General features: G+C 36.7%; 1 protein-coding gene across 1 annotated transcript; it reads right to left on the reverse strand.

Annotated features, from left to right (window-relative positions):
* Positions 1–2,111: 2,111 nt before the first annotated feature.
* wu:fc34e06 (serine-rich adhesin for platelets) lies at positions 2,112–24,837 on the reverse strand. The gene is made up of 64 exons (XM_035531642.1): positions 24,795–24,837; positions 23,505–24,566; positions 22,768–23,010; positions 22,488–22,685; positions 20,928–21,369; positions 20,214–20,368; positions 19,981–20,102; positions 19,671–19,732; positions 19,467–19,567; positions 19,329–19,372; positions 19,057–19,228; positions 18,822–18,943; positions 18,432–18,493; positions 18,227–18,327; positions 18,089–18,132; positions 17,817–17,988; positions 17,582–17,703; positions 17,192–17,253; positions 16,977–17,087; positions 16,855–16,890; positions 16,575–16,729; positions 16,340–16,461; positions 15,951–16,012; positions 15,737–15,837; positions 15,599–15,642; positions 15,327–15,498; positions 15,092–15,213; positions 14,702–14,763; positions 14,497–14,597; positions 14,359–14,402; positions 14,087–14,258; positions 13,852–13,973; positions 13,463–13,524; positions 13,249–13,349; positions 13,082–13,154; positions 12,839–12,993; positions 12,604–12,725; positions 12,214–12,275; positions 12,009–12,109; positions 11,840–11,912; positions 11,597–11,751; positions 11,362–11,483; positions 10,973–11,034; positions 10,755–10,855; positions 10,588–10,660; positions 10,345–10,499; positions 10,110–10,231; positions 9,720–9,781; positions 9,505–9,615; positions 9,383–9,418; positions 9,103–9,257; positions 8,099–8,171; positions 7,856–8,010; positions 6,867–6,939; positions 6,624–6,778; positions 6,411–6,532; positions 5,994–6,055; positions 5,103–5,284; positions 4,777–4,898; positions 4,579–4,640; positions 4,377–4,470; positions 2,860–2,915; positions 2,568–2,760; positions 2,112–2,335 (listed from the first exon to the last, which is right to left on the reverse strand). Exons 1-64 carry the CDS (start codon positions 24,835–24,837, stop codon positions 2,240–2,242), a joined length of 8,103 nt encoding a protein of 2,700 aa, XP_035387535.1. The 3' UTR covers positions 2,112–2,239.
* Positions 24,838–25,046: the final 209 nt, after the last annotated feature.

Raw genomic sequence — 25,046 nt, forward strand, 5'->3', positions numbered from 1 at the left:
TCTGAACCTAGATAACAGGCCTGAGGGCTGCACCATAAGCAGGCTGAAAAAAACTTTGGGGTTTCAGTAGGATAGCAAACTTCACTTAATAAAACATTTACATGCTGGTTTAATTGATATCGTGATGTGGGTTAGCAACTTTAGGTTTAACCAGGCTTTACTGATCAATTCCTATGAACTAGTGCCTTCAGCAACTTTGGGCTGAATGCAAATGCTGAAGCTGCAATAAAACTATGGACCATAATAACCAGGTTCTTAACGCAGAATCAGGTTAAAATAATCACACCATATAAAAAATTTAATCATTCAATAAACATTGATATTACACGTTTCATTTGTGAAGCCCGAATCAGAATACAATAATCTTTTTTTCTACAGGTTTGTTCTGACTGCTATCTCTTAGAAGGGAAGTGATCTATAGGAAGACAGTAGTTTATTCAAATTAGTTGAAGATTAAATTAAATGGAGTGGAATAGATCACACTTGGACAATGAGGATAAAAATGTAAAAATATAATAAAAGAAAAATAATCAAGAGGGAATATGGTACTGGTTAACTCAGTACACCTGCAGGCCCTTAATACTTACTAGGTAGACATCTATCTCATCAAGCCACACCGCAAACTAGTGTAGAACACACGATGGACTGCTTTGCCACATGTATTATTTTATCATCAAATTAGTAGCTATTGTACTTAATGGCTTAAACTTAAAATGAGCAGTGTCAAAATAAGAGCATACATGATAAAAACAAGAAGGAAATAAAAACTTATTTTACCATTACATCACTCTTAAAATATCCTTATGTTCCTACATAATCAATAAAAAATAAATCACATATATAAAACTTTATGTACACAGTGATGCAATGAAAGAAACAAACCTTCTACCTACCACAGTCAGGATAGCAGGCTCAACTTTATTTATATAGCAACTTTATATATATATATATATATATATATATATATATATATATATATATATATATATATATATATATATATATATAATGTGTGTGTGTCATAGTTAGTCCCTCCCAGCTTCTGTGTTCCATGGTTTCCCTGTCTTGTGTGTTTTGGTTCCATTCCTTAGTTTTGTTTTCTCCACCCCTTGCTTGCTTTTCCACACCCATCATTACTTTCAACTGTTCCTCGTTTCTAGTCTTATTAAGTTCATGTATTTAAATGAACAGCCGTTGGCTCCCCTGGAAACACTATAGAGGTAGTTTAGTGGAGTTGGCTAGGTCCCTGGCTGGTGCTGCTGTAGCCTATGTTCCAAGTACAGGCCATGAGCGCTGGACGGGTCTGCTCAAAGCCCATGAGGACTGTCTCAAGGGCTCCGCCTCTAGGATGGGCTCTCCCTGGGTGGCTGGTGACAGGCGGGACATAGTCAGTAGCAGCACGTTTGGACCCAGGGCAGACGTGCCCCTCTGCGGGGCCAAGGACACGCCTCCACTGCCTGCCCTAGACTGCCTGTGTCTATGCGCCTTTTGCGTATGTATATAGGCGCATCTACTTGTCGTTGTGTATACCCACGGGGCATGTGGGTGCGATATATTGTTTGTTCAGGCTGGGTCCCTCCGAGGATGCTTTCGCCATTGAACATCGTAGCTGCACCTCTGGACGCACTGCTTAACATTGTAGCTGTGCGTCTGTATGTATTTAAACCCCTGTTGGTGTGTGCCCCTTTGTTGGTCTTTGTTATGGTTTTGGTTCTGTTTTGTGATGCACATCCTGTTCCTGCTTGTTGTGTCAATGTTGGATGTTACTCACCCTGCATGTTCTACATGAGTGCCATTATGTTTACCATTCGTGTCTCGTCAATAAATCTGTCCACGCCAAGGGAGTCTGTCCGTCCTGCTCCTTACAAAAGGTCTTTAGAGAAATATTGGTCTATTTTTTCCTTCAGTCTTTGTGTCTTTTGATTACACACAGACACACACACACACACACACACACACACACACACACACACACACACACACACACACACACACACAGAGAGAGACCCAGAGTTCAGTAATGCATAAGAATTTATTAAATATATTTTTATTTTAATTACAATTAAGATCTTGGAATTATCATTAAAAATAGATAAATAACAACCACTGAGAAAACAGATTCTAACATAAATAGATTTAACAAATGTTAACAGATATATGCACATAAATACATTTAAAATATATTAACAAATAAGTTTGATTTTTGGGGCATATTTAAAAAAAATGTGTCTTTTTTTCTTCAAAAGAGTCCATTCCGTGTTGTGTACTGGACACTGTAGGACCGTCTTCTGTTGTAACGCCTCCTTATAGCAGCACACCAACCACACAGTAAACACTGAGATATGCAGAGAGAAACATACACACACACAAATAGAAGGAGAGAGAAAATGACAGAACAACAGAAAAATAGTGGAGAGATTAAACAGAAGAAAACGTCATACCTTCTTGATAGGGTCTTATAGTTACTGTTTATTTGTGCTGATATTGATATTTAGCAAAATGCTCTGTTTTTAGCCAAATAGTAAATTGCACATAAATGACTTTAAAAGAGCTTTAATGGTACTTACACAGAGTAGAATCCAGCATGGTACAAGAATGATGACTATAGCACAGGGGATAATGATGCCCAGAACCCACCATGCTCCCACAGGTGCCAGACCACAGAGTTTAAGTATTTCAGCAAGAAATGCGCTTGGAAAGTTGATATCACCTGGCTTATACACATACTGTTCCTTAGCCACGATCACTGTAAAATTAACTCTGCAAGAATTTGACAAATCAGTTAGTTAATCTGAAACATTAAAGTATCCAGTTATTCTTCATTCTCTATAAACCTAAAATAGTAAATGTATCACTTACGTGATATTAGCTGGTGGAAAGGTAACATTTTGATTCTTGGTCAGTATTGTGTTCATCTGAAATTTAGTGTAAAGAATGATTGATTTTAAATGCTAAGCATTATTTTTATTTAAAAGTTGGTCAAATTTTAATTTCAGGACACGTAAAAAGAAAATAATTATGAGACCCAATGCCAGGGTAAGTCTGATGCAGATATGATGGCAGCAGGGAGGGAGGGAGGGAGACATGGGCATAATTGGAGTTCCTTAATTCTCCATAAAGAATGAAAAAAGCAAGCTCATCAAAGACCTGGCATAATGCAACAAAGAAAAGGAAAGCAACAAGGACTGGCAGTAAAGCTTGAGGCATGTGGATGCAGCAAAGGTAAGAAGTACAGCAGTATCTAGCAGTAGACACACTTAGGGGCAAGACATAATGCACAGCACTGGACAAGCATTCGTGCAGGCTCAAATCAGAACAAGGCATAGGTGCAAGTGGTCAGTAATCAGTATATTGGGAGCAGGGCACGTGCGTGTGTGTGTGTGTGTGTGTGTGACCGTGGGTGTGTCCCTGTAGTTTGGTGCCTTGCACACCATGACAATAGAAAATAAAAGTGAGTAATAAATGGTAATCAGAAAAGTAAATGCTAATTCCATTACCTAAATAGTAAGCAATATTTTTAAAGTTTTTTCCTAGAAAATAATTTTGGGACTCAATTCTAGGATAAATATAACCCAAAGCATAAACGTGGCTCACACTTACCAGGTTGTTGGTTGTTTGTTGAATTACATTATTTGTTTCACTGCTCAGCTCATTTTTTGTAACCATGGATACATTGCTGAGCATGAATCCAAAGTTGATGCTGAGCGAGGTATTGTCAATTTCTAAAAGACAGGTAGAGTCATTGCATGCTATCCAGACTTCTGATAATGCATTAGTTGTTTGAGGTCACTATTTGGGAAAGTGTATTCAGGAGGCCCTCCAATGCAGCACATAACATATTCAGGAACATTGACATTTTGTTAATTTTTTTCATTCACTACAGAGGAGACTCACTGTGCAATGTGGGAATTTGGATGCTCTTGGGGTCATTTAGGTTTTGGATTCTATTTTGTGTTGTTTTGACTCTTGGGTCCAGCAGATCATAAGCAGAGAGAAACTCATTCTCACTTGGCATGTGTGTGACATTCTTAAACACCACTTCAATATAAAACCATGCAGTCGCAATTCTGAAGCAGGAGAGAAAATAAGAAGTTATTACTGAGATAAACAGAATGAAAAGAGAACAATTTCTAATTCATTTTCTTCAGTACAACCAGTTATATTAATCTAAAAATTTGTCCACTTGTGTAGCAGCGTGTAATGTTAATGGAATGACAACACTTTAACCACTGCATGCAAGAACACACAGATGCACAATGCACAGCAATAATACTTTGGCATCAGTACACTCACAGAGTTGACTGAGCAGTTGACTGGATGGACTGGGCAGCTGTTGTTGTTGTAGCAGGAGTGGTCATGGATGCCAAACCACTAACTTGAAGTATTTGAGCAAGAAATCCACTTGGCGATTTGATATCTCCCCGCACATAGACATATTCTGTGTTAGCCACAATCACCGTAGCGTTACCCCTGGAAGAAACAAAGTGAATCATTGATGCATTCTGTTCCGCCTCCCCCCTCCCATCTACAGGATGATTCTGCATAAGGATTCAAATCAAATTGTGTGTCATTACTTACGAGAAGTTAACTTGAGGGAATACAAATGGAGTAGCATCTGGGTTGTTCATTATTTTGTTAAGCTGAGAATAGTAAATGTTAATGAGAATAACACATGTTAATTACATGACCTCAATTGTAAGCAATTTTTTTTTTATTTTGAAAATGCAAAGATATTAATAAAGTACAATAAAGATCATAAAAGTATCTCACACTCACCAGGTTGTTGATTGATAGATTAATTAAATAATATGTTTCATTGCTCATTTCAATGTTTGTAGCCATGGACACATTACTGATCCTAAATACAAAACTGATGCTAAATGAAGTATTGTCCATTTCTAAAAGAGAAGTGGAGGCATTATATAACATAATTAACAAATTCTGGGATGTCCAGACTTCTGATAATGCATTATTTGTTTGAGGTCATTATTGGCTAAAGTATATTTAGGATGCACACAAAGAACCTACACATAACATATTCAGGGTCATTGACATTTTTGTTAAATTTACAACACAGGAGAGTAATCAGGTAAGAGACTCACTTTCGTAGGTAATGGTCTGTATGCTCACAGGGTCATTCAGCTTTTGGTTTGTGATATCTCGCTTTGTTCTGACACTTGGGTCCAGCTGAGCATAGGCAGCAAGAACCTGAGCCTTATTAGGTACAATCATGAGGTTCTTAAACATCACACGAATATAAATCAGTACTGTCACCTGCCTGAAGCTGCAAAGAAAAGAAGTCAAGATTATTGAAATTCATCGAGAATAAAATGTTACCAATTACTTATGTACAATGGTGTCTTGTTAATGGAATGAGGAGACATTAAGCACACATGCAAGAATACAATACATTACAATATTACTTTAGCATCAGTACACTCACAGAGTTGGGGTTGTAGTATTCTGTAGAGCTATGTTGGTTATGGATGGTGTGATGGATGGTGTGGTTGTTCTCATTTCTTAAAAAAAAATTTATGTAAGATAAATGTTTAAATATTTGGGCATAAAAAAAAAACCAAGAACCACTTGTAAGTAAATGTTAAAACATATGATTTATTTGTAACTAAAACTTTGAAATTGTGATGTTACAACATACCAGAAGTCAACATTAGATTGCTTGTGGATGTTGAAAGAACTGCTGTATTTGATGCTGCATGAAAGTAACAGTTAGTGACAGGTAAAGTTAAAAAATACAAACTCTTCTGAAACTAGCTGTGATAAGATACTGAACATATATTTTTCTCTAACATACCACTTTGTCTTTCGAGCTCATTTAGGTAGGTGACTGGTCTTCTGGTATCTCCATCTTGGAACTGGTACATCATGTTCCCTTCAATCAAATTTGAAAAGCTCCTACCAAAATAATTTAGAAACTATTTACTTTATGAACACTACTAAATGTAAATTTGAAAAGAATACAGATGTAACCTTACATGAATTTAGTACTCAGGGGTTCAATTGGTACTGAATCGGGATCATTTATAAGTGAGTTTAGCTGGAGAGAAAAGCACATTTTTTAGTTTTTAGTTTTTTTGGATAAGTAATTTCACACGTCATGTTTTTAAAAGATTTTTAAAGATGCAAAACTTTACCATTAAAAAGTAATTGGATTAATTTCAAGTGTACCTGTTGTGTACATACTGAAATTGATTGTCTGTTGTGATTGTAAGTTTTAAACATGATTTATGTAAGCAGCATTTTGCAGTTTAAAACGATCAGAATATATTTTATTTTATGTGATTGTTTTTAAATTTTGGAACTTTGAAATTTACATGTTAAGGTCTATAAACCTGCAGAATATTAAAATGGGAGAAATCTGTCCTTTTAGGCAGACTGTAAGGTACACTCACTGCTTTGTTGATGTAGCTCTGCACTTGGCTATAAGTGGAGTTCCTGAGGACGGGGCTGTTTGGCATGCTGATGTTACTAAGACTAAATATGAAGATGACGGCATAGGAGGTAATTGAAATTTCTGTGGAACAAAACAATTGTCTATAGATTTCATTGGGAAATAAGCAGTTAGTGTATAGTTACAGAAGTATTGTACAATTAGGAAAACTTACTCTCATAGGTAACATTTAGCACTTTGACAGAATCAGTGATATTTGTGAATCGTGAGCTGAGCAGATTTCTTGTAACATTGAGGACCAAACTCTCACTAGGGAAAGGAGAGGAGGAGTTGAAGACGAGCCTGGTGGTGACCACAGCTGAACCAGATCTAGAGGGAAACAAAACAATTTTTCAAAGTAAATTCACAATGAACACATCTCTAATCAATAACTTTGAATACCATGACTGAAACATACATTATAGAGGGTCTTGTTTCAGAAGTCACCACCAGACTGCTTGTAGATGTTGGAGGAACTGTTGTAGATGAGGCTGCAAAAAAATAAGTCATTAATACAGAAATTTTAAAATCATGCATTAATTGTTTAGAAATTAGCTGACACCACATAAATGTTCTATAACATACCACTCAGTGTTTTGAGCTCATTGAGAAAGCTGACAGGTATTTTGGTATCTCCATCTTGGAAGTGGTACTCCATGTTACCTTTAATGACATTTTCTAAACTCCTATAAAAAAAAAAAAAAGCAAAACTTTTACAGTACAAGTTTTGTCCTAATTATGATGAGAAACAAATGTCAGAAAATAAAATAATAAACTTACGTGAAGCCAGAGCTCTGAGGTTCAATTGGTTGTGCATCATGTTCATTCAGAAGTGTGTTTAGCTGGAGACAAACATGAACTGTCAATTCTAAAGATACTACAGATGACATCTCAGTGTATACATTGGGTTTGACATCACATTTCGGATTACAAGATAAAACTGGAATAATCTTTAACTCATTTTAATGTACTTAAAAAGCATATTAAATGCAAGTTTTTTCTAAGACAAAATTAACTTCCTTTCAAAATTAAAGGTTATAATGTTTCATACAATGTGTATCTGTCCACCACATGTTCGAATTTGTAGAGATGTCACAAACATTCATTATACATAATAAAATATTCTTATCAGAGGAATCTTTTTAGTAAGAGAGATATTTATATATCCTTACCACTTTGTTAATGGTATTCTGCACCTGGCTGTATGTGTTGTTAACAAGAGTTTTATTGTCTGGAATGCTGATATTGGTTAGAGTGAATGTGAAGATGACTGCATAGGATGTGTCTGTAATTTCTGTGAAGTGAGGAAAATGCATTAATATCACTGATCAAGACAGAGAATTCATGGAGGTGGGATGGCGTAATGGATTGCAGTAGCAAGACTGTGGAACTGAAAAGGAAACATACTCTCATAGGTAACATTGAGCACTTTGACAGAATCGGTGATATTTGTGAATCGTGAGCTGAGCAGATTTCTTGTAGCATTGAGGACCAAACTCGCACTGGGGACAGGAGAGGAGGAGTTGAAGACGAGCCTGGTGGTGACCACAGCTGAACCAGATCTAGAGGGAAACGAAACAATTTTTCAAAGTAAATTCACAATGAACACATCTCTAATAAATAACTTTGAATACCATGACTGAAACATACATTATAGAGGGTGTTGTTTCAGAAGTCACCACCAGACTGCTTGTAGATGTTGGAGGAACTGTTGTAGATGAGGCTGCAAAAAAATAAGTCATTAAGACAGAAATTTTAAAATCATGCATTAATTGTTTAGAAATTAGCTGACGCCACATAAATGTTCTATAACATACCACTCAGTGTTTTGAGCTCATTGAGGAAGCTGACAGGTATTTTGGTATCTCCATCTTGGAAGTGGTACTCCATGTTACCTTTAATGAAATTTGCTAAACTCCTATAAAAAATAAATAAATAAATAAATAAATAAAAGCAAAACTTTTACTGTACAAGTTTTGTCCTATTTATGATGAGAAACAAATGTCAGAAAATAAAATAATAAACTTACGTGAAGCCAGAGCTCTGAGGTTCAATTGGTTGTGCATCATGTTCATTCAGAAGTGTGTTTAGCTGGAGACAAACACAAACTGTCAATTCTAAAGATACTACAGATGACATCTCAGTGTATACATTGGGTTTCACATCACATTTTGGATTACAAGATAAAACTGGAATAATCTTCAACTCATGTTAATGTACTAAAAAGCATATTAAATGCAAGTTTTTTCTAGACAAAATGACTTTCCTTTCAAAAATAAAGGTTATAATGTTTCATACAATGTGTATCTGTCCACCACATGTTCGAATTTGTAGAGATGTCACAAACATTCATTATACATAATAAAAGATTCCTCTGATAAGAATATTTTTAGTAAGAGAGATATTTATATATCCTTACCACTTTGTTAATGGTATTCTGCACCTGGCTGTATGTGTTGTTAACAAGAGTTTTATTGTCTGGCATGCTGATATTGGTTAGCTTGAATGTGAAGATGACTGCATAGGATGTGTCTGTAATTTCTGTGAAGTGAGGAAAATGCATTAATATCAATGATCAAGACAGAGAATTCATGGAGGTGGGATGGCGTAATGGATTGCTGTAGCAAGACTGTGGAACTGAAAAGGAAACATACTCTCATAGGTCACATTGAACACGTTGACAGAATCTGTGATATTTGTGAATCGTGAGCTGAGCAGATTTCTTGTAGCATTGAGGACCAAACTCTCACTGGGGACAGGAGAGGAGGAGTTGAAGACGAGCCTGGTGGTGACCACAGCTGAACCAGATCTAGAGGGAAACAAAACAATTTTTCAAAGTAAATTCACAATGAACACATCTCTAATCAATAACTTTGAATACCATGACTGAAACATACATTATAGAGGGTGTTGTTTCAGAAGTAGCCACCAGACTGCTTGTAGATGTTGGAGGAACTGTTGTAGATGAGACTGCAAAAAAATAAGTCATTAAGTCAGAAATTTTAAAATCATGCATTAATTGTTTAGAAATTAGCTGTGACACCACACAAATGTTCTATAACATACCACTCAGTGTTTTGAGCTCATTGAGGAAGCTGACAGGTATTTTGGTATCTCCATCTTGGAAGTGGTACTCCATGTTACCTTTAATGAAATTTGCTAAACTCCTATAAAAATAAAAATTAAAAAAAAAAAGCAAAACTTTTACTGTACAAGTTTTGTCCTAATTATGATGAGAAACAAATGTCAGAAAATAAAATAATAAACTTACGTGAAGCCAGAGCTCTGAGGTTCAATTGGTTGTGCATCAGGTTCATTCAGAAGTGTGTTTAGCTGGAGACAAACATGAACTGTCAATTCTAAAGATACTACAGATGACATCTCAGTGTATACATTGGGTTTGACATCACATTTCGGATTACAAGATAAAACTGGAATAATTTTTAACTCATTTTAATGTATTAAAAACATATTAAATGCAAGTTTTTTCTAAGACAAAATTAACTTCCTTTCAAAATTAAAGGTTATAATGTTTCATACAATGTGTATCTGTCCACCACATGTTCGAATTTGTAGAGATGTCACAAACATTCATTATACATAATAAAATATTCTTATCAGAGGAATCTTTTTAGTAAGAGAGATATTTATATATCCTTACCACTTTGTTAATGGTATTCTGCACCTGGCTGTATGTGTTGTTAACAAGAGTTTTATTGTCTGGAATGCTGATATTGGTTAGAGTGAATGTGAAGATGACTGCATAGGATGTGTCTGTAATTTCTGTGAAGTGAGGAAAATGCATTAATATCAATGATCAAGACAGAGAATTCATGGAGGTGGGATGGCGTAATGGATTGCTGTAGCAAGACTGTGGAACTGAAAAGGAAACATACTCTCATAGGTAACATTGAGCACTTTGACAGAATCCGTGATATTTGTGAATCGTGAGCTGAGCAGATTTCTTGTCGCGTTGAGGACCAAACTCTCACTGGGGACAGGAGAGGAGGAGTTGAAGACGAGCCTGGTGGTGACCACAGCTGAACCAGATCTAGAGGGAAACAAAACAATTTTTCAAAGTAAATTCACAATGAACACATCTCTAATAAATAACTTTGAATACCATGACTGAAACATACATTATAGAGGGTGTTGTTTCAGAAGTCACCACCAGACTGCTTGTAGATGTTGGAGGAACTGTTGTAGATGAGGCTGCAAAAAAATAAGTCATTAAGACAGAAATTTTAAAATCATGCATTAATTGTTTAGAAATTAGCTGACGCCACATAAATGTTCTATAACATACCACTCAGTGTTTTGAGCTCATTGAGGAAGCTGACAGGTATTTTGGTATCTCCATCTTGGAAGTGGTACTCCATGTTACCTTTAATGAAATTTGCTAAACTCCTATAAAAAAATAAATAAATAAATAAATAAATAAATAAAAAGCAAAACTTTTACTGTACAAGTTTTGTCCTATTTATGATGAGAAACAAATGTCAGAAAATAAAATAATAAACTTACGTGAAGCCAGAGCTCTGAGGTTCAATTGGTTGTGCATCAGGTTCATTCAGAAGTGTGTTTAGCTGGAGACAAACACAAACTGTCAATTCTAAAGATACTACAGATGACATCTCAGTGTATACATTGGGTTTCACATCACATTTTGGATTACAAGATAAAACTGGAATAATCTTCAACTCATGTTAATGTACTAAAAACATATTAAATGCAAGTTTTTTCTAGACAAAATGACTTTCCTTTCAAAAATAAAGGTTATAATGTTTCATACAATGTGTATCTGTCCACCACATGTTCGAATTTGTAGAGATGTCACAAACATTCATTATACATAATAAAAGATTCCTCTGATAAGAATATTTTTAGTAAGAGAGATATTTATATATCCTTACCACTTTGTTAATGGTATTCTGCACCTGGCTGTATGTGTTGTTAACAAGAGTTTTATTGTCTGGCATGCTGATATTGGTTAGCTTGAATGTGAAGATGACTGCATAGGATGTGTCTGTAATTTCTGTGAAGTGAGGAAAATGCATTAATATCAATGATCAAGACAGAGAATTCATGGAGGTGGGATGGCGTAATGGATTGCTGTAGCAAGACTGTGGAACTGAAAAGGAAACATACTCTCATAGGTCACATTGAACACGTTGACAGAATCTGTGATATTTGTGAATCGTGAGCTGAGCAGATTTCTTGTAGCATTGAGGACCAAACTCTCACTGGGGACAGGAGAGGAGGAGTTGAAGACGAGCCTGGTGGTGACCACAGCTGAACCAGATCTAGAGGGAAACAAAACAATTTTTCAAAGTAAATTCACAATGAACACATCTCTAATCAATAACTTTGAATACCATGACTGAAACATACATTATAGAGGGTGTTGTTTCAGAAGTAGCCACCAGACTGCTTGTAGATGTTGGAGGAACTGTTGTAGATGAGACTGCAAAAAAATAAGTCATTAAGTCAGAAATTTTAAAATCATGCATTAATTGTTTAGAAATTAGCTGTGACACCACACAAATGTTCTATAACATACCACTCAGTGTTTTGAGCTCATTGAGGAAGCTGACAGGTATTTTGGTATCTCCATCTTGGAAGTGGTACTCCATGTTACCTTTAATGAAATTTGCTAAACTCCTATAAAAATAAAAATTAAAAAAAAAAAGCAAAACTTTTACTGTACAAGTTTTGTCCTAATTATGATGAGAAACAAATGTCAGAAAATAAAATAATAAACTTACGTGAAGCCAGAGCTCTGAGGTTCAATTGGTTGTGCATCAGGTTCATTCAGAAGTGTGTTTAGCTGGAGACAAACATGAACTGTCAATTCTAAAGATACTACAGATGACATCTCAGTGTATACATTGGGTTTGACATCACATTTCGGATTACAAGATAAAACTGGAATAATTTTTAACTCATTTTAATGTATTAAAAACATATTAAATGCAAGTTTTTTCTAAGACAAAATTAACTTCCTTTCAAAATTAAAGGTTATAATGTTTCATACAATGTGTATCTGTCCACCACATGTTCGAATTTGTAGAGATGTCACAAACATTCATTATACATAATAAAATATTCTTATCAGAGGAATCTTTTTAGTAAGAGAGATATTTATATATCCTTACCACTTTGTTAATGGTATTCTGCACCTGGCTGTATGTGTTGTTAACAAGAGTTTTATTGTCTGGAATGCTGATATTGGTTAGAGTGAATGTGAAGATGACTGCATAGGATGTGTCTGTAATTTCTGTGAAGTGAGGAAAATGCATTAATATCAATGATCAAGACAGAGAATTCATGGAGGTGGGATGGCGTAATGGATTGCTGTAGCAAGACTGTGGAACTGAAAAGGAAACATACTCTCATAGGTAACATTGAGCACTTTGACAGAATCCGTGATATTTGTGAATCGTGAGCTGAGCAGATTTCTTGTCGCATTGAGGACCAAACTCTCACTGGGGACAGGAGAGGAGGAGTTGAAGACGAGCCTGGTGGTGACCACAGCTGAACCAGATCTAGAGGGAAACAAAACAATTTTTCAAAGTAAATTCACAATGAACACATCTCTAATAAATAACTTTGAATACCATGACTGAAACATACATTATAGAGGGTGTTGTTTCAGAAGTCACCACCAGACTGCTTGTAGATGTTGGAGGAACTGTTGTAGATGAGGCTGCAAAAAAATAAGTCATTAAGACAGAAATTTTAAAATCATGCATTAATTGTTTAGAAATTAGCTGACGCCACATAAATGTTCTATAACATACCACTCAGTGTTTTGAGCTCATTGAGGAAGCTGACAGGTATTTTGGTATCTCCATCTTGGAAGTGGTACTCCATGTTACCTTTAATGAAATTTGCTAAACTCCTATAAAAAAATAAATAAATAAATAAATAAATAAAAAGCAAAACTTTTACTGTACAAGTTTTGTCCTATTTATGATGAGAAACAAATGTCAGAAAATAAAATAATAAACTTACGTGAAGCCAGAGCTCTGAGGTTCAATTGGTTGTGCATCAGGTTCATTCAGAAGTGTGTTTAGCTGGAGACAAACACAAACTGTCAATTCTAAAGATACTACAGATGACATCTCAGTGTATACATTGGGTTTCACATCACATTTCGGATTACAAGATAAAACTGGAATAATCTTCAACTCATGTTAATGTACTAAAAACATATTAAATGCAAGTTTTTTCTAGACAAAATGACTTTCCTTTCAAAAATAAAGGTTATAATGTTTCATACAATGTGTATCTGTCCACCACATGTTCGAATTTGTAGAGATGTCACAAACATTCATTATACATAATAAAAGATTCCTCTGATAAGAATATTTTTAGTAAGAGAGATATTTATATATCCTTACCACTTTGTTAATGGTATTCTGCACCTGGCTGTATGTGTTGTTAACAAGAGTTTTATTGTCTGGCATGCTGATATTGGTTAGCTTGAATGTGAAGATGACTGCATAGGATGTGTCTGTAATTTCTGTGAAGTGAGGAAAATGCATTAATATCAATGATCAAGACAGAGAATTCATGGAGGTGGGATGGCGTAATGGATTGCTGTAGCAAGACTGTGGAACTGAAAAGGAAACATACTCTCATAGGTCACATTGAACACGTTGACAGAATCTGTGATATTTGTGAATCGTGAGCTGAGCAGATTTCTTGTAGCATTGAGGACCAAACTCTCACTGGGGACAGGAGAGGAGGAGTTGAAGATGAGCCTGGTGGTGACCACAGCTGAACCAGATCTAGAGGGAAACAAAACAATTTTTCAAAGTAAATTCACAATGAACACATCTCTAATAAATAACTTTGAATACCATGACTGAAACATACATTATAGAGGGTGTTGTTTCAGAAGTGACCAGCAGACTGCTTGTAGATGTTGGAGGAACTGTTGTAGATGAGACTGCAAAAAAATAAGTCAGTAAGACAGAAATTTTAAAATCATGCATTAATTGTTTAGAAATTAGCTGACACCACATAAATGTTCTATAACATACCACTCAGTGTTTTGAGCTCATTGAGGAAGCTGACAGGTATTTTGGTATCTCCATCTTGGAAGTGGTACTCCATGTTACCTTTAATGAAATTTGCTAAACTCCTATAAAAAAAAAAAGCAAAAAAAAAAAGCAAAACTTTTACTGTACAAGTTTTGTCCTATTTATGATGAGGAACAAATGTCAAAAAATAAAATAATAAACTTACGTGAAGCCAGAGCTCTGAGGTTCAATTGGTTGTGCATCAGGTTCATTCAGAAGTGTGTTTAGCTGGAGACAAACACAAACTGTCAATTCTAAAGATACTACAGATGACATCTCAGTGTATACATTGGGTTTCACATCACATTTCGGATTGCAAGATAAAACTGGAATAATCTTCAACTCATGTTAATGTACTAAAAACATATTAAATGCAAGTTTTTTTCTAGACAAAATGACTTTCCTTTCAAAAATAAAGGTTATAATGTTTCATACAATGTGTATCTGTCCACCACATGTTCGAATTTGTAGAGATGTCACAAACATTCATTATACATAATAAAATATTCTTATCAGAGGAATCTTTTTAGTAAGAGAGATATTTATATATCCTTACCACTTTGTTAATGGTATTCTGCACCTGGCTGTATGTGTTGTTAACAAGAGTTTTATTGTCTGGCATGCTGATATTGGTTAGGGTGAATGTGAAGATGACTGCATAGGATGTGTCTGTAATTTCTGTGAAGTGAGGAAAATGCATTAATATCAATGATCAAGACAGAGAATTCATGGAGGTGGGATGGCGTAATGGATTGCTGTAGCAAGACTGTGGAACTGAAAAGGAAACATACTCTCATAGGTAACATTGAGCACTTTGACAGAATCCGTGATATTTGTGAATCGTGAGCTGAGCAGATTTCTTGTAGCATGGAGGACCAAACTCTCACTGGGGACAGGAGAGGAGGAGTTGAAGATGAGCCTGGTGGTGACCACAGCTGAACCAGATCTAGAGGGAAACAAAACAATTTTTCAAAGTAAATTCACAATGAACACATCTCTAATAAATAACTTTGAATACCATGACTGAAACATACATTATAGAGGGTGTTGTTTCAGAAGTCACCACCAGACTGCTTGTAGATGTTGGAGGAACTGTTGTAGATGAGGCTGCAAAAAAATAAGTCATTAAGACAGAAATTTTAAAATCATGCATTAATTGTTTAGAAATTAGCTGACGCCACATAAATGTTCTATAACATACCACTCAGTGTTTTGAGCTCATTGAGGAAGCTGACAGGTATTTTGGTATCTCCATCTTGGAAGTGGTACTCCATGTTACCTTTAATGAAATTTGCTAAACTCCTATAAAAAAATAAATAAATAAATAAATAAATAAAAAGCAAAACTTTTACTGTACAAGTTTTGTCCTATTTATGATGAGAAACAAATGTCAGAAAATAAAATAATAAACTTACGTGAAGCCAGAGCTCTGAGGTTCAATTGGTTGTGCATCAGGTTCATTCAGAAGTGTGTTTAGCTGGAGACAAACACAAACTGTCAATTCTAAAGATACTACAGATGACATCTCAGTGTATACATTGGGTTTCACATCACATTTCGGATTACAAGATAAAACTGGAATAATCTTCAACTCATGTTAATGTACTAAAAACATATTAAATGCAAGTTTTTTCTAGACAAAATGACTTTCCTTTCAAAAATAAAGGTTATAATGTTTCATACAATGTGTATCTGTCCACCACATGTTCGAATTTGTAGAGATGTCACAAACATTCATTATACATAATAAAAGATTCCTCTGATAAGAATATTTTTAGTAAGAGAGATATTTATATATCCTTACCACTTTGTTAATGGTATTCTGCACCTGGCTGTATGTGTTGTTAACAAGAGTTTTATTGTCTGGCATGCTGATATTGGTTAGCTTGAATGTGAAGATGACTGCATAGGATGTGTCTGTAATTTCTGTGAAGTGAGGAAAATGCATTAATATCAATGATCAAGACAGAGAATTCATGGAGGTGGGATGGCGTAATGGATTGCTGTAGCAAGACTGTGGAACTGAAAAGGAAACATACTCTCATAGGTCACATTGAACACGTTGACAGAATCTGTGATATTTGTGAATCGTGAGCTGAGCAGATTTCTTGTAGCATTGAGGACCAAACTCTCACTGGGGACAGGAGAGGAGGAGTTGAAGACGAGCCTGGTGGTGACCACAGCTGAACCAGATCTAGAGGGAAACAAAACAATTTTTCAAAGTAAATTCACAATGAACACATCTCTAATCAATAACTTTGAATACCATGACTGAAACATACATTATAGAGGGTGTTGTTTCAGAAGTAGCCACCAGACTGCTTGTAGATGTTGGAGGAACTGTTGTAGATGAGACTGCAAAAAAATAAGTCATTAAGTCAGAAATTTTAAAATCATGCATTAATTGTTTAGAAATTAGCTGTGACACCACACAAATGTTCTATAACATACCACTCAGTGTTTTGAGCTCATTGAGGAAGCTGACAGGTATTTTGGTATCTCCATCTTGGAAGTGGTACTCCATGTTACCTTTAATGAAATTTGCTAAACTCCTATAAAAATAAAAATTAAAAAAAAAAAGCAAAACTTTTACTGTACAAGTTTTGTCCTAATTATGATGAGAAACAAATGTCAGAAAATAAAATAATAAACTTACGTGAAGCCAGAGCTCTGAGGTTCAATTGGTTGTGCATCAGGTTCATTCAGAAGTGTGTTTAGCTGGAGACAAACATGAACTGTCAATTCTAAAGATACTACAGATGACATCTCAGTGTATACATTGGGTTTGACATCACATTTCGGATTACAAGATAAAACTGGAATAATTTTTAACTAATTTTAATGTATTAAAAACATATTAAATGCAAGTTTTTTCTAAGACAAAATTAACTTCCTTTCAAAATTAAAGGTTATAATGTTTCATACAATGTGTATCTGTCCACCACATGTTCGAATTTGTAGAGATGTCACAAACATTCATTATACATAATAAAATATTCTTATCAGAGGAATCTTTTTAGTAAGAGAGATATTTATATATCCTTACCACTTTGTTAATGGTATTCTGCACCTGGCTGTATGTGTTGTTAACAAGAGTTTTATTGTCTGGCATGCTGATATTGGTTAGAGTGAATGTGAAGATGACTGCATAGGATGTGTCTGTAATTTCTGTGAAGTGAGGAAAATGCATTAATATCAATGATCAAGACAGAGAATTCATGGAGGTGGGATGGCGTAATGGATTGCTGTAGCAAGACTGTGGAACTGAAAAGGAAACATACTCTCATAGGTAACATTGAGCACTTTGACAGAATCCGTGATATTTGTGAATCGTGAGCTGAGCAGATTTCTTGTAGCATGGAGGACCAAACTCTCACTGGGGACAGGAGAGGAGGAGTTGAAGATGAGCCTGGTGGTGACCACAGCTGAACCAGATCTAGAGGGAAACAAAACAATTTTTCAAAGTAAATTCACAATGAACACATCTCTAATAAATAACTTTGAATACCATGACTGAAACATACATTATAGAGGGTGTTGTTTCAGAAGTGACCAGCAGACTGCTTGTAGATGTTGGAGGAACTGTTGTAGATGAGACTGCAAAAAAATAAGTCAGTAAGACAGAAATTTTAAAATCATGCATTAATTGTTTAGAAATTAGCTGACACCACATAAATGTTCTATAACATACCACTCAGTGTTTTGAGCTCATTGAGGAAGCTGACAGGTATTTTGGTATCTCCATCTTGGAAGTGGTACTCCATGTTACCTTTAATGAAATTTGCTAAACTCCTATAAAAAAAAAAAGCAAAAAAAAAAAGCAAAACTTTTACTGTACAAGTTTTGTCCTATTTATGATGAGAAACAAATGTCAAAAAATAAAATAATAAACTTACGTGAAGCCAGAGCTCTGAGGTTCAATTGGTTGTGCATCAGGTTCATTCAGAAGTGTGTTTAGCTGGAGACAAACACAAACTGTCAATTCTAAAGATACTACAGATGACATCTCAGTGTATACATTGGGTTTCACATCACATTTCGGATTGCAAGATAAAACTGGAATAATCTTCAACTCATGTTAATGTACTAAAAACATATTAAATGCAAGTTTTTTTCTAGACAAAATGACTTTCCTTTCAAAAATAAAGGTTATAATGTTTCATACAATGTGTATCTGTCCACCACATGTTCGAATTTGTAGAGATGTCACAAACATTCATTATACATAATAAAATATTCTTATCAGAGGAATCTTTTTAGTAAGAGAGATATTTATATATCCTTACCACTTTGTTAATGGTATTCTGCACCTGGCTGTATGTGTTGTTAACAAGAGTTTTATTGTCTGGCATGCTGATATTGGTTAGGGTGAATGTGAAGATGACTGCATAGGATGTGTCTGTAATTTCTGTGAAGTGAGGAAAATGCATTAATATCAATGATCAAGACAGAGAATTCATGGAGGTGGGATGGCGTAATGGATTGCTGTAGCAAGACTGTGGAACTGAAAAGGAAACATACTCTCATAGGTAACATTGAGCACTTTGACAGAATCCGTGATATTTGTGAATCGTGAGCTGAGCAGATTTCTTGTAGCATGGAGGACCAAACTCTCACTGGGGACAGGAGAGGAGGAGTTGAAGATGAGCCTGGTGGTGACCACAGCTGAACCAGATCTAGAGGGAAACAAAACAATTTTTCAAAGTAAATTCACAATGAACACATCTCTAATAAATAACTTTGAATACCATGACTGAAACATACATTATAGAGGGTGTTGTTTCAGAAGTCACCAGCAGACTGCTTGTAGATGTTGGAGGAACTGTTGTAGATGAGACTGCAAAATAATAAGTCATTAAGACAGAAATTTTAAAATCATGCATTAATTGTTTAGAAATTAGCTGACACCACATAAATGTTCTATAACATACCACTCAGTGTTTTGAGCTCATTGAGGAAGCTGACAGGTATTTTGGTATCTCCATCCTGGAAGTGGTACTCCATGTTACCTTTAATGACATTTGCTAAACTCCTATAAAAATAAAAATTTAAAAAAAAAGCAAAACTTTTACTGTACAAGTTTTGTCCTAATTATGATGAGAAACAAATGTCAGAAAATAAAATAATAAACTTACGTGAAGCCAGAGCTCTGAGGTTCAATTGGTTGTGCATCAGGTTCATTCAGAAGTGTGTTTAGCTGGAGACATACATAAACTTTTAGTTCTAAAGAGTATAAAAATTCGTATTGTCGCCTATAACTTTAATAATGTCTATCTCATTTATACATATCAAAAACATGTTAATTTTAAATTTTTCCAAAGCAAAATTACTTCCCATTTTTAAGATTATTAGAATTCACTCCATTTGTACCTGTCCAACACATTGGTATATATAGAAATGTAATAAATATGGATGATATATAATGAGGTATTAATATACCCTTACCACTTTGTTGATCGTACTCTGCACCTTGTTGTATGTGTTGTTTCTGAGATCTATACTATCTGGCATGCTGATGTTGGTGAGGATGAATGTGAAGATGACTGCATAGGAGGATTCTGTAATTGCTGTGAAGTGAGGACAATGCCATTGATATTAAATGAGCTATGGAATTCAGGAAAGTGAGAGGGTGATATGGGTACTTGTAGCAATGTTGTGGAATTGAACAGGAAACTTACTCTCATAAGTAATATTTAGCACTTTCATTGAATCTGTGATGTTTGTTAATCGAGAGCTCAGCAGAAATTTGCTAGCACTAAGGACCAAGCTCTCACTGGGGATGGGAGTGGAGGAGTTGAACACAAGCCTGGTATTGACCACAGCTGAACCAGGTCTAGATGAGAAAAAGCACATAATGTGTTGATTTTTCAATTAAAATTCATAATCAACACATTTCTACTGCATAACTTTGAATTTCATGAATTGAACATACATTATAAAGGATGTTGTTACAGAAGTCACCACCACATGACTTGTAGACAATGATGGTCTTTGTTGTGTTGAAGCAATTGTAGATGGCAAAAGTGTTGTTAACATTTTGATATTGATTGGGAGAACTGCACTTGAAGTGGATGGTATTGTAGTTGTTACAGTTTCTGGTGTCATTGGTTCTTCACTTGTTCTGTTTTCAAATGCTTTAGTTGACATTGTTATAGATGTTGCCTTAGGTGTGGATGAATTCATCATGTCCAATTTTGTAGGAGTTAATGATGTTGTGGATGCAGTGGTTGTCTGGGGAGTAGACATAGACAAAGTTTCAAATGTTGCTGTTGGTTTCTGAGATATGATTTCATCAGTTGGTTGTACATCAGTTGATGTAACCAATTTTGTTGGGTGTGTAGAGTTAGTTGAAGATGCCAAAGTTGTTGCTGCTTTCTGTGGGGTGGATGAACTTGATGTCTGTGAAGTAGATGCAGCTGAAGTAGCCAAAATTGACATGGTCATCTGGGGAATGACTGTAAATGAAGATGCTAAACTTGTTCCTGCAGTCTGTAGTCTGGATGGAGTGGATGTGCTCAAAGTTGTGGGAGTGGTTGGTGGCTTGGTTGAACTGGTTATCTGTGATGTGGAACCAGTTGATGTTTTCTGAGATGTGGTGCCAGGTGAAATGGCCCAAATTGTTGCTGTTGTCTGTTGATTTGATGCAGGAGTTGTTTGTGATGTATATGCAGTCAAATTGGCAACTATTGACATTGACATCTGTGGTGTAGATATAATTGAAGATGCTAAACTCATAGCTGCTTTCTGTTGGTTGGATGCATTGGATGGGCTCAAAGTCATTGTAGTGACTGTTGGTGTGGATGCTATTGTATTTGACACTGGTGTGGATGTTTTCTGAAATGTGGTTTCAGCTGACATGGCCCAAGTTGGTGCTGTTACCTGTTGTGTTGATAAAGGGGCTGGCTGTGACATATATGAAGAAGAATTGGCAACTATTGAAATTGACATCTGTGGTGTGAATAAAACTGAAGATGCTAAACTCAAAGCTGCATTCTGTTGGATGCTGGCATAGGATGGGCTCAAAGTTGCTGGAAGTGAAGTTATCTGTGATATAGAAGCAGCTGAAGTGGAGACAAGTGAAGTTCTTTTGTGAGGTATGCTTTCAGCTAAAGTGGAGAAAGTTGTGGTAGAGGTTGGTAAGTTAGATGAAGTAGATGATGTTGAGCTGGACACTGTTGATGTTTTTTGAGGTGTGGATTCAGTTGAAGTGGACATGGTTGTGGGAGAGATTTGTGGTGTAGATGAAGTGCTGTACTTTGGTCTAGAAATAGATGAAGTGGAAAATGTTGATGTAATCTCAGGTGTGGATTCAATTGAAGAGGCCACAGTTGAAGGAGTGGTTGTTGGGTCGGCTGAAGTGGTGATTTGTTTTGTGGATGCTGTTGAAGTGGTCACTGTTGATGTTTTCTGAGTTTTGGATTCAGTTGAAGAGGCCAAAGTTATTGGCGAGGTAGGGGATTTAGATGAAGAGGTGACCTGTTTGGTAGATGCTGTTGAACTGGAACCTGTTGATGTAATCTGAGGTGTGGTTTCAGGTGTAGAGGCCAAATTTGTGGCAGTTGTTGAAGAATTAGATGAAGAGGTGAGCGGTTTTGTGGATGCTGCTGAAGTGGAACCTATTAACGAAATCTCAGGTGTGGTTTCAGTTGAAGAGGCCAAAGTTGTAGGAGTGGTTGTTGGGTTGGCTGAAGTGGTGATTTGTTTTGTGGATGCTGTTGAAGTGGTCACTGTTGATGTTATCAGAGTTGTGGATACAGTTGAAGAGGCCAAAGTTGTTGGAGTTGTAAGGGAGTTAGATGAAGAGGTGACCTGTTTTGTGGATGGTGTTGAACTGGTATCTGTTGAAGTTTTCTGAGGTGTGGATTCAGTTGAAGTTGCCACGGTTGTGGCAGAGGTTGGTGGTGTGGATGAAGTGCTGATATCTAGAGTAGAAGATGAGGAAGTGGACACACTTGATGTTTTCTGAGTTGTGGATTCAGTTGAAGAGGCTAAGGTTGATGGAGTTGTAGGGGAGTTAGATGAAGAGGTGATCTGTTTTGTGGATGTTGTTGAACTGGTATCTGTTGAAGTTTTCTGAGATGTGGATTCAGTTGAAGGTGCCACGGTTGTGGCAGAGGTTGGTGGTGTGGATGAAATTGATGGAGTCACCACTTTTGATGTAATCTGAAATGTGGTTTGAGGTGTAGAGGCCAAAGTTATTGGAGTGGAAGGGGAGTTAGATGAAGAGGTGACCTGTTTTGTGGATGCTGCTGAACTGGAACCTGTTGATGTAATCTGAGGTGTGGTTGCATTTGAAGAGGCCATGGTTGAGGCAGAGGTTGGTGGTGTGGATGAAATTGATGAAATGAACACTTTTGATGGAATCTGAGGTGTGGTCACAGGCATAGAGGCCAAAGTTGTAGCAGTTGTTGTTGAGTTGGCTGAAGTGGTGATTTGTGTTGTGGATGATGTTGAAGTGGTCAATATTGATATTTTCTGAGTTGTGGATTCAGTGGAAGAGGCCAAAGTTGTTAGAGTGGTAGGGGAGTTAGATGAGGAGGTGACCTGTTTTTTGGAGGCTGTTGAACTGGAAGCTGTTGATGTAATCTGAGGTGTGGTTTCAGTTGAAGAGGCCACAGTTGTGGAAGAGGTTGGTGGTGTGGAAGAAGTTGATGAAGTGAACACTTTTGATGGAATATGAGGTGTGGTTTCAGGTTCAGATGCCATAGTTGGAGGAGTGGTTGTTGGGTTGGCTGAAGTGGTGATTTGTTTTGTGGATGTTGTTGAAGTGGTCATTGTTGATGTATTCTGTGTTGTGGATTCAGTTGAAGAGGTCATGGTTGAAGCAGAGGTTGGTGGTGAGGATGAATATGATGAAGTGAACACTTTTGATGTAATCTGAGGTGTGGTCTCAGGTGTAGAGGCCAAATTTGTGGGAGTGGTTGTCGAATTAGATGAAGAGGTGAGCTGTATTATGGATGCTGTTGAACTGGAATATGTTGATGTTTTCGGAGGTGTGGATTCAGTTGAAGTGGTCACAGTTGTTGCAGAGGATGGTGGTGTGCAGGGGGCTGATGAAGGGAACACTTCTGATTTAATATGAGGTGTGGTTTCAGGTGTAGAATAGAACGTTTTGGGAGTGGTTGGCGAGTTAGATGAAGTGGTTATCTCTTTTGTGGATGATGCTGAAGTGGAACCTATTAAGGAAATCTCAGGTGTGGTTTCAGTTGTAGAGGCCACAGCTGTAGGAGTGGTTGATGGGTTGGCTGAAGTGGTGATTTGTATTGTGGATGCTGTTGAAGTGGTCACTGTTGATGTTTTCTGAGTTGTGGATACAGTTGAAGAGGCCAAAGTTGTTGGAGTTGTAGGGGAGTTAGATGAGGAGGTGACCTGTTTTTTGGAGGCTGTTGAACTGGAAGCTGTTGATGTAATCTGAGGTGTGGTTTCAGTTGAAGAGGCCACAGTTGTGGAAGAGGTTGGTGGTGTGGAAGAAGTTGATGAAGTGAACACTTTTGATTTAATCTCAGTTGTGGATTGAGGTGTAGTTGCCAAATTTGTGGGTGTGGTTTGCGAGTTAGAGGTAGGGGATTTAGATGAAGAGGTGACCTGTTTTGTAGATGCTGTTGAACTGGAACCTGTTGAGGTAATCTCAGGTGTGGTTTCAGGTGTAGAGGCCAAATTTGTGGCAGTTTTTGAAGAATTAGATGAAGAGGTGAGCGGTTTTGTGGATGCTGCTGAAGTGGAACCTATTAAGGAAATATCAGGTGTGGTTTCAGTTGAAGAGGCCACAGTTGTAGGAGTGGTTGTTGGGTTGGCTGAAGTGGTGATTTGTTTTGTGGATGCTGTTGAAGTGGTCACTTTTGCTGTTATCAGAGTTGTGGATTCAGTTGAAGAGGCCAAAGTTATTGGCGAGGTACGGGAGTTAGATGAAGAGGTGACCTGTTTTATGGATGGTGTTGAACTGGTATCTGTTGAAGTTTTCTGAGGTGTGGATTCAGTTGAAGTTGCCACGGTTGTGGCAGAGGTTGGTGGTGTGGATGAAGTGCTGATATCTAGTGTAGAAGATGAGGAAGTGGACACACTTGATGTTTTCTGAGGTGTGGATTCAGTTGAAGTTGCCACTATTGTGGCAGAGGTTGGTGGTGTGGATGAAATTGATGGAGTCACCACTTTTGATGTAATCTGAAGTGTGGTTTGAGGTGTAGAGGCCAAAGTTATTGGAGTGGAAGGGGAGTTAGATGAAGAGGTGACCTGTTTTGTGGATGCTGCTGAACTGGAACCTGTTGATGTAATCTGAGGTGTGGTTGCATTTGAAGAGGCCATGGTTGAGGCAGAGGTTGGTTGTGTGGATGAAATTGATGAAATGAACACTTTTGGTGGAATCTGAGGTGTGGTCACAGGCATAGAGGCCAAAGTTGTAGCAGTTGTTGTTGAGTTGGCTGAAGTGGTGATTTGTGTTGTGGATGCTGTTGAAGTGATCAATATTGATATTTTCTGAGTTGTGGATTCAGTGGAAGAGGCCAAAGTTGTTA

Source organism: Electrophorus electricus, chromosome 11 (assembly GCF_013358815.1).
Source record: "Electrophorus electricus isolate fEleEle1 chromosome 11, fEleEle1.pri, whole genome shotgun sequence".
Taxonomy (NCBI): domain Eukaryota; kingdom Metazoa; phylum Chordata; class Actinopteri; order Gymnotiformes; family Gymnotidae; genus Electrophorus; species Electrophorus electricus.